The sequence below is a fragment of the Musa acuminata genome, chromosome BXJ1-4 (genome assembly GCF_036884655.1).
Source record: "Musa acuminata AAA Group cultivar baxijiao chromosome BXJ1-4, Cavendish_Baxijiao_AAA, whole genome shotgun sequence".
In the NCBI taxonomy this organism is placed as follows: Eukaryota; Viridiplantae; Streptophyta; class Magnoliopsida; order Zingiberales; family Musaceae; genus Musa; species Musa acuminata.
Genome location: NC_088330.1, coordinates 26,968,661 through 26,976,858, shown reverse-complemented (window position 1 = coordinate 26,976,858; position 8,198 = coordinate 26,968,661). Strand labels below are relative to the sequence as shown.

General features: G+C 56.7%; 3 protein-coding genes across 3 annotated transcripts; all 3 read right to left on the bottom strand.

Annotated features, from left to right (window-relative positions):
* Positions 1–1,294: 1,294 nt before the first annotated feature.
* On the bottom strand, positions 1,295–3,820 carry LOC135672121 (uncharacterized). Its single transcript, XM_065180573.1, has 3 exons — positions 2,178–3,820; positions 1,460–2,057; positions 1,295–1,318 (listed from the first exon to the last, which is right to left on the bottom strand). Exons 1-3 carry the CDS (start codon positions 3,818–3,820, stop codon positions 1,295–1,297), a joined length of 2,265 nt encoding a protein of 754 aa, XP_065036645.1.
* Positions 3,821–3,844: 24 nt separating this feature from the next.
* On the bottom strand, positions 3,845–4,951 carry LOC135672120 (uncharacterized). Its single transcript, XM_065180572.1, has 2 exons — positions 4,232–4,951; positions 3,845–4,150 (listed from the first exon to the last, which is right to left on the bottom strand). The coding sequence occupies exons 1-2, from the start codon at positions 4,949–4,951 to the stop codon at positions 3,845–3,847; spliced, it is 1,026 nt and encodes a 341-aa protein (XP_065036644.1).
* A 234-nt stretch (positions 4,952–5,185) lies between these two features.
* Positions 5,186–6,661, bottom strand: LOC103981899 (uncharacterized). Its single transcript, XM_009398657.1, has 2 exons — positions 6,440–6,661; positions 5,186–6,253 (listed from the first exon to the last, which is right to left on the bottom strand). The coding sequence occupies exons 1-2, from the start codon at positions 6,659–6,661 to the stop codon at positions 5,186–5,188; spliced, it is 1,290 nt and encodes a 429-aa protein (XP_009396932.1).
* Positions 6,662–8,198: the final 1,537 nt, after the last annotated feature.

Below are 8,198 nucleotides of genomic sequence, written 5' to 3'. Positions count from 1 at the left end.
GCCCGGCTCGGCGGACGCTCCGTTAGAGATCCTGGAGGGGCGCCCGTCAAAGAAGGCGAAAACAGCTGGTCCCGGGAAAGCCAAGGCGGGGGCCACCTCTTCGACAACTGTTGGCGCAAAGCGGGCCGTTCGGGATGAAGGGCCTTCCCGAGTGGACGGGTCTAGCCAAGGGGCGGCCGGGAAGAGGTCGAGCCTGCCTACGGTGGACGACCTGTGCGGGCTGCGCACGGGGGCCGACGAGCCTCTATGGTCGTCGGTTATGGGCGAGCTTCCTCCGGGGGAGGTTTCCGACCCGCTAGTCGCCCGCTGGAAAGGGCTATCCCGGGGGGACAAGGTATGGGCCGGGGGAGATCCCTCGGTTGCTTTTCTTCGAGGCGTGCTCCACCCCAACTTGGCTCGGGACCTATACACCCTGCCCTCGGAGGCTATGCTCAACAAGGCGGGGAGGTTTCTGACACTGGTAAGTGCTTTGTTAACTTCAAGTGTCTTTGTGACCGTGCGCTGACCCTCTTTCTTCTGTGGTAGGGCCTCCACTACTCGACGGCGCTGATGGACCGAGTGCGCGACGCTGGCCAGGTAATCTGGAACCTCAGCAAACGCAACTTCGAGCTGTGCCGTCAGCTAGAGGAAGTTCAGGCCGGGTCGGGGCCAGAGGCGGTGGCGACCGCGGAAAAGCGCGCGACTGACTCCGAGGAGGAGGTGGCGCGCCTGAAGGCGGAGCTCGAGCAATCGGGCAGTTCGGTCAAGGAACTCGAAGAGTTTCTCCGTTTGGATCGGGCGGAGCTGCGCCTATTGAGGTCGGAGGCGCTTAGCCTTACCAAAAGGGCGGAAAAGGCCGAGGCTGAAGCCCGCGCAGCTTCAGACGCGCTAGCCGAGGAAGTCCGCCTTCTCTCGTCGAAGGATAAAGAGGCGATCGAAGCTTACAAGAAGTCCGAGAACTTTGAGCTCGGGTTGACCCGAATGGGGCGAGTATCCTACGAGTACGGATACAGAATCGCCCTAGGTCGCTTCGGCTCATGCCCTCCGGGCTCCGAGGTGGAAAGGGATCCCTTCGCCTCCCATCCCGTGGATCTGGAGGTGGACATGCCGGAGGACGTGCCATTTGACGACCGCCCAAAGACTCCAGAAGAGTGATGAGTGTTGTTTTTTGTATGTCGGGGTCGAGGTCGAGGGTGTGAGGGGTTTTCTGTATGAGTTTTGGTTTTTGTTCCTCATGGTTATGGTTCTGTATCCCCTCCTTGTTAATAAGATGATCTTTTCTTCTGATTTTTGTGTTCGCGTAGTGCCCATGTCTTCAGATGAAGTATTTTCTAAGGTTCTGTATGTTCCAAGTCCGGAGCACGGGGTCGCCATCCATTGTTGCGAGTCGGAACGTCCCCGGTCGGGATACTCCGATGACCCGATAGGGTCCTTCCCACTTCGGGGCCAGTTTCCCCCTTACTTGGGTTGGGTGGCTGACCTCGATTTTGCGCAGGACCAGGTCCTCAATCGTTATCGACCGGGGTCGCACCCTCCGGTTGTAGACCCTTGCTACGGCTCTTTTGTAAGAAAGAGCTTTCTGGTGTGCGCTGGCCCGTCTTTCCTCGAGCAGATCTAGGTTGGATCGGAGTCCTTCACCCGAGGCCTCTTCGCTGTAGCCTGCTGTCCGCGGAGTTGGGACGACTACTTCGGATGGTAATACGGCCTCGGTCCCGAACGTGAGGCTGTAGGGAGACTCCCCGGTCGGGGTCTTGGGGGTAGTGCGCAGTGCCCACAGGACGCTCGGGAGTTCGTCGATCCAAGCTGATCGGGCAGCGGACACCCTCTTCTTGAGACCGTCGACGATAGACCGGTTGGTTACTTCAGCTAGCCCGTTCGCCTGGGGGTAAGCCACCGAGCTGAATCTTAGCTGAATTTTGTGCTCGGCGCAAAACTCTTGGAACCTCCTGCCGGCGAATTGAGGTCCATTGTCGGTGACGATGGACTGGGGCAAGCCAAACCGAGTTATGAGGTTTCTCCACACGAACCTTTCTACTTGTGACTCCGTAATGGTGGCTAGGGGCTCGGCTTCGATCCACCTGGTAAAGTAGTCCACTCCTACGATGATGTACTTCCGCTGGCCGGAGGCGGGTGGGAGAGGCCCGAGTATGTCCAGCCCCCACTGCGCGAATGGCCAAGCACAGTCGACGGGGGTGAACAGGACCGCCGGCCGTTGGGCGGTGCGGGCGTGCTCCTGGCATGAGCGGCATCGCCGAACGAAAGCTTTCGCGTCCTGGCGCATGGTCGGCCAGTAGTATCCCTGTCGGAGCATCTTGTGCGCCAGGGCTCGTTCGCCTATGTGTTCCCCGCAGGCCCCTTTATGCATGTCGGACAGAACTGTCCGAGCTTCGTTTGGCTCTAGGCAGCGTAACAAGGGGCGCGAGAAGGACCGCTTGTATAGCCGTCCTCCTTCTTCATAGTACCATGCCTGCGTCCGACGCAAGCGTCGAGCCGCTGTTTCATCATTGGGTAGGGTCCCGTCCCGCTTGAAGCGTAGCATCTCCTGTACCCAAGTGGTCGGCCCGCCGTCCGTGACCATAGTGACGATCTCTATGGCTCGGTGAGGGAGCTCTTCGGTCCCGGGCCGAGCACGGGGGGTCGAACCGGATGCCAGTTTTGCCAGAGTGTCGGCTCGCTGGTTTTCGCTCCTGGGAACATTCAACAATTCAAAATGGGCGAACTTGGTGGCAAGGTTTCTTACCCGTGCCAGATATTTCGCCATTGTGGGGTCTCGGGCTTCGTATCCGCCGTCAAGCTGCCTAGCCACCAGCTGTGAGTCGGTGACGACGCGTATGTCGGTCACGCGCATTTCCAGCGCCAATTGTAGTCCCGCCAAGAGGGCTTCGTATTCTGCTTCGTTATTGGTGGCCCTGAATCCGAAGCGGAAGGAACGCTCAATCGAGCGGCCGTCAGGTGTCACTAGCACCAGCCCTGCGCCGGCGCCCTTCGTGTTGGCCGACCCGTCTACGTGGAGGGTCCACGTCTCACGCGGTGGCTCGAGTTCTTCGCCCGTGCTCGGGGTTAGCTCCGCGATAAAGTCTGCTACGGACTGGGCTTTAATGGCGGTCCGAGGTATGTACCGTATATCATGTTCGCCTAGCTCCACTGCCCATTTGAGGAGACGCCCTGCAACGTCGAATTTAGACAAAACAAGCCGAAGCGGTCGGTCGGTTATTACCTCTATCGGGTGGGCCTGGAAATAAGGGCGGAGCTTTCGCACTGACAGGACGAGCGCCAGTGCCAGCTTTTCGATTGGCGGGTAGCGTCCCTCTGGTCTGCTTAGCATGTGGCAGACATAGTAGACCGGCAGTTGGTCGCCGAAGTTTTCCCTGACCAGAACCGAGCTGACCGCGTGCTGAGAGGCGGCGAGGTAGAGGCTTAATTTCTCCCCCGGGGAGACTAACACGAGTCGGGGGAGGTTGGCCAGGTGTTGCTTCATCTGCTCGAGGGCCCTTTCACATTCCGCCATCCATTGGAAGTTTTTTGGATCCTTCAAGGCCTTGAAGAAGGGGAGGCAGCGGTCTCCCGATCGGGAAAGGAAGCGTGATAGGGCGACTAACCTCCCGTTAAGGCGTTGTAGGTCTCTGATCGTCCGTGGGGGCTGCATGTCAATGATAGCCTGGACCTTTTCCGAGTTGGCGTCAATCCCTCTCTCGTGTATGATGAATCCGAGGAATTTTCCCGAGGTCACGCCGAAGGCGCACTTAGCAGGGTTGAGGCGCAGGCCGAACCTTCGCAGGGTGTTGAATGTTTCAGCCAAGTCGGAAGGATGAGTCTCGGCTGTTCGGCTTTTCACGATCATGTCGTCGACATATATCTCCACGTTTCATCCAATCTGATGGGCGAACATTTTGTTCACCGTCCTCTGGTACGTGGCCCCGGCGATTTTCAGCCCGAACGACATGACTTTGTAAAAGTATACCCCTTGCTCGGTGAGGAAGGCTGTGTGTTCTTGGTCTTCGGGCGCCATTTTGATTTGGTTGTACCCCGAGAAGGCATCCATAAACGAGAGACGAGCGTGGCCGGCTGTGGCGTCGACCAGCTGGTCGATCTTCGGTAGGGGATAGCAATCTTTCGGACAAGCATTGTTGAGACTGGTATAGTCAATGCACATCTTCCAGCTTCCATTAGGCTTTTTGACAAGGACTACATTGGAGAGCCACTGTGGGTACTTGGCTTCTTCTATGAAGCCGGCCGCCAGAAGTCGGTTTACCTCTTCTCGGATGGCAAGTTGCCGATCCGGGGCCTGCCGCCTGGGCCTCTGTTTCACCGGGCGGGCATCAGACGAGATGTGCAGGTGGTGCAGCGCGACTTCTGGGCGGACTCCTATTAGGTCTGATGGCGTCCAAGCGAAGATGTCGGCGTTGGCTTGCAGGAGGCCGACGAGCTGCTGTTGCTCTGCTTCGGGTAATTCCGACCCGTTCTTGATTGTTTGGTCGGGCCTGCCTTTGATTAGCGGTAAGTCGACGGTGGATTCCTTTAGTTCGGGGCGGGGAGCCGGCTTTTTTCCCTCTCGGGGGTCCTCGAGCGGGGATTGGATCCTTGCTCTTTTACTCAGCGTCATAGCAGTCAAGTAGCAGCGCCTGGACTCCCAGGAGTTTCCGGCTACTTCCCCGACTCCATTGTGGGTCGGGAATTTGAGGGTCTGGTAGTAAGTCGAGACGATGGCTCGGATCTTGTTGAGGGTTGGTCGTCCGAGGATGGCGTTATACGCCGTGGGGAGGTCGACCACTAGAAAGGAAGTCATCACCGTTTTTGTTTTTGGGAAAACTCCCAAAGTTAGGGGCAGGGTGACAGCTCCTAGCGACGAGATTGAAGCACCGGTAAACCCCGTGAGCGTCGAGCATACCGGCTTCATGTTCTCCCTTACCAGGCCGAGCTTCTGGAAGGCATCCCAATAAAGTATGTCGGTCGAGCTCCCAGTGTCGACCATGATTCTTCTTACTTGCGCGTTGGCGATTCTGGCTGATATCACCAGCGCGTCATCATGTTCGGCTAGCTCAGGTTCCCCGGTCGGGAAAGTGACTTCGGGCCCTTCTTCGTGTTTGGAAGCCTCAGCCCGGGAGGCCCTGGCGTATGCCTTTCCGCCCGCCACGGAGCTCCCTCCGGCCGCTAGCCCGCCGGTTATGACGTCTATGTGCCGCTCGATGGGACCCTCCGGGCGTGGTCAGAGCTCCTTGTCTCGCCGGAGATATGGGCCGAGGTGCCCACGGCGGATGAGCTCCTCAATTTGCCTTTTTAATTCTCGACACTGTTCGGTGTCGTGACCGGGCTGTCGGTGAAAACGACAGTATTTGGAGCGGTCTGCGAGTTCGCGCGGGCTATTCATGGGGTGAGGATCTTTGAGAAGTCCTTTCTCCTTGATGTGGAGAAATATTTCAGTCCGGGAGGAGTTCAGGCCCGGGGGAGGGGACCTAGGTACCGCATCGTCGAGTCCGCCAGCCCTACGCCGGGAGGTAGCGGGCTGTGGCTGCCGGGGCTGCTCTGGCTTAACCCTCTTGCGCTCGTCGCGCCTTCCGACCATCCATGCTTCAGCAGCGACGAACTGGTTTGCGCGTTGTAACATTTCGGGTACCGAAGCGGGGGGTCGCTCCACTAGAGACCAAAAGAATCGGGTAGGCCGCAGGCCCATCATGAACGCCTGCATCATCAAAGAGGGGTGAGCATCAGACAACCCGCGAATTTGTATGGTGAAGCGGTCCACGAAGTGAGAAAGGGGCTCGTCCTCCCTCTGGTTGAGCCCGAGGAGCATTGCCATCGACGGCTTCGGCTTGGCGTAAGCCAGAAAGTTAAGCTCGAAGTCCTTGGCCAACTGGTCGAAAGAGGCGATGGACGCGGTCTTCAGATTGCTGTACCACGCCCGGGCTGGGCCTCGTAGGGTTGTCGGGAATGCCCTGCACATCAGGGCGTCGGACGTCCCATACAGCGCCATCTGTGCGCGAAAAGCGGCTACGTGGTCAGCTGGGTCGGTGGCGCCATCGTAGGCGTCTAATGAAGGGAGCCGAAAATGCGGCGGGATCGCTTGCTCTTGAATCTCGGGGGTGAAAGGGGGCCCCTGGTGTTGCTCGGCCCCCGGGTCTCCCTTGGTCCTGCGAATCTCTCGCTGCACCTCGTCCAGTCGGTGACCTACGAGGCGCAGCTGGGCCCACAGGCCCTCCGTCGAGTTTAACAGCGGGGCCTCGGGCGTCGGGTGCGCCGCTGGGTCCCCCGCTCCTCGGCTCCCGGGTTGGGTCGACTAGGCCAGAGGTGAAGCGGGAGACTCGGGAAGCGGTGCGTGGGTCTGGGCGGCGGACCGCTGCCGTTGGGGAGGTAGGGTTGAGTGTGAAGACGTCGGATGAGAGACCAACGGGATGATGGTCTGCATCACTCCCGTGAGAGCCCTGACCTAGTGTGTGAGGTCGTAAAAGGCTTCGGGTGGGACCGGTGTCGGGCCACCGGGATTACTGATGGGCGGCGATAGACCCGGGTCGTTGAACAGTCGCCAGTAGCGCTCCGAGATCGCGGCGGGGCGCTCGTCTCGAACCCCCTCCTGCAGGGGATGTTCTCCCGCTGCGTCGGTCGGGTGTGGCCTGACGGCCGGGGGTTCATCGGAGCGGGCCTGTTGATCGTTCGACATTCGGACGGGCCCTCCTTCTAGCGCCATTATGTTAGTGTAAACACCTTTTTCTTAGCCGTGACCCGCGGGGTCGTCGCGGCTTGGTTCGGGGGTCCGAATGGTGGAGATCTCGGGCGGTGTCCCTCGGGGTCTCCCGGTGTCCGAGCACGGTGGTTCGGGTCGGGAGGTCGGTTCGGCAGGTCGGGTCGGCGGTTCGGGTCGGGAGGCAGCTCCGTTGCAGCTTCAGGAAGGGGCGACACCGTCTCGCACCTGCACACAGGTCGGGCCGGGAGCTCGGCCCGACCCCTCCGACGATCAAGTTAGAGGAAGACGTGGAGAGGGTTGTGGATGAGGCAGAAGAAGAGCCTCTGAGTGTTTTGTCTGAGTGAGTTCCTCCTCCTTCGACCTCTTGCTCGGGGACGTTTATAGGGGAACTTGGCATTACCGGGCGCGCCATCACATCGGTCAGGTTCGTATCTCTAATGGCGTCCGACATCGCCGAGGATGTTGCGTGGGAGACCGGGGGGTCGCAGGGTATGGGCGAGCTTCAACCGTTACCTGCTTCTGTCTCGTCCGACTGTGCTGGGTCAACCGAGGGGGCTGTGGGCTCCGTCAGGCTAACGTCCGGACGCAGCCCGTCAGCTTCATGGCCCTCCCCAGGGCACCGAGCCTAGCCACGTGCGGGGGACGTCGCCAGGAGTGGGGTCTGCCGTTTTTTGTCATATGAATTAGCTCAAGCTTTTAAGAAAACTACTTGCTTGGAGGAAAAGAAACCAACGTTTGTGATAGTATTGAAGAAATGCACTTTATATGTTTCCACAACATTCTCTGGGAAATGTAGAGCGATTGGATAGAAAAATCTTTCTTCAAGGTTTTTGTGAAAGATATTATGCTTGGGTTCTAAGTCAGGAGAAAGTAGTTTTGAGTGTTACATCAATCTCCCAAATTTTATGTTTATTATTTTTTATTTTATAACTAATTTTTATTCTTTTTTAGTACAAAATCTTTCTCTCCCAATTTTAAAAGTCGCTGTCAAACATCTGTAAGAGATTTTATGCTTATTTTAGTTGAACTTAAGAGAGTCTTTTGAATGTTAGCCATGGATACAGACGCGAGATCTCGATCACCTAAAAATTTATGTTCACTATTTTTGAGTTTTTATTTTATTACCAACATTATTATTCTTCTTCAGCATCAAAAGTCTTCTCCCACTTTTAGGTTCTACCTTGAGGACAAGTTTGACATCATTTCATCCGTTCAATGTTATGCCGACCAATTCAAACAAAACAAGATCAGTCAATTTTGCTAATATTGCAATCTTGGCTGACCCCGAAACATTGGGGTCATTAAAATTGGTTTATCTTTGGGGTTTATGACCCCAAAGACAAAGAAAATAACAAAGGAAGTTCATTAAAATTAGTTTATGTTGATCTGATAAGATCTTATTGGATGAATAAGACAAAAGGAGACCCGAATCTCCTATGCTCATAGAACTCTTCAAGTAAAAAATGACCCCAAACTTTCCTTAATAATGAATAATGTGTTGAAAATCAAGACAAAAAGAAGATGAGATAGGAAGACAAGT

What these genes read in the sequence shown, in the direction of transcription:
- LOC135672121 (XM_065180573.1), bottom strand. Translation starts at nt 3,820, where the DNA reads ATGATCGTGAAAAGCCGAACAGCCGAGACTCATCCTTCCGACTTGGCT. An exon ending in GCCCAACGGCCGGCGGTCCT is followed by an intron (nt 2,058 to 2,177) that starts GTTCACCCCCGT and finishes CTACTTTACCAG; the next exon opens with GTGGATCGAAGCCGAGCCCC. An exon ending in TGGTCCTGCGCAAAATCGAG is followed by an intron (nt 1,319 to 1,459) that starts GTCAGCCACCCA and finishes TGGAACATACAG; the next exon opens with AACCTTAGAAAATACTTCAT.
- LOC135672120 (XM_065180572.1), bottom strand. Translation starts at nt 4,951, where the DNA reads ATGGTCGACACTGGGAGCTCGACCGACATACTTTATTGGGATGCCTTC. An exon ending in AACTTGCCATCCGAGAAGAG is followed by an intron (nt 4,151 to 4,231) that starts GTAAACCGACTT and finishes CTTGTCAAAAAG; the next exon opens with CCTAATGGAAGCTGGAAGAT.
- LOC103981899 (XM_009398657.1), bottom strand. Translation starts at nt 6,661, where the DNA reads ATGGCGCTAGAAGGAGGGCCCGTCCGAATGTCGAACGATCAACAGGCC. An exon ending in ATCCCGGTGGCCCGACACCG is followed by an intron (nt 6,254 to 6,439) that starts GTCCCACCCGAA and finishes CCTCTGGCCTAG; the next exon opens with TCGACCCAACCCGGGAGCCG.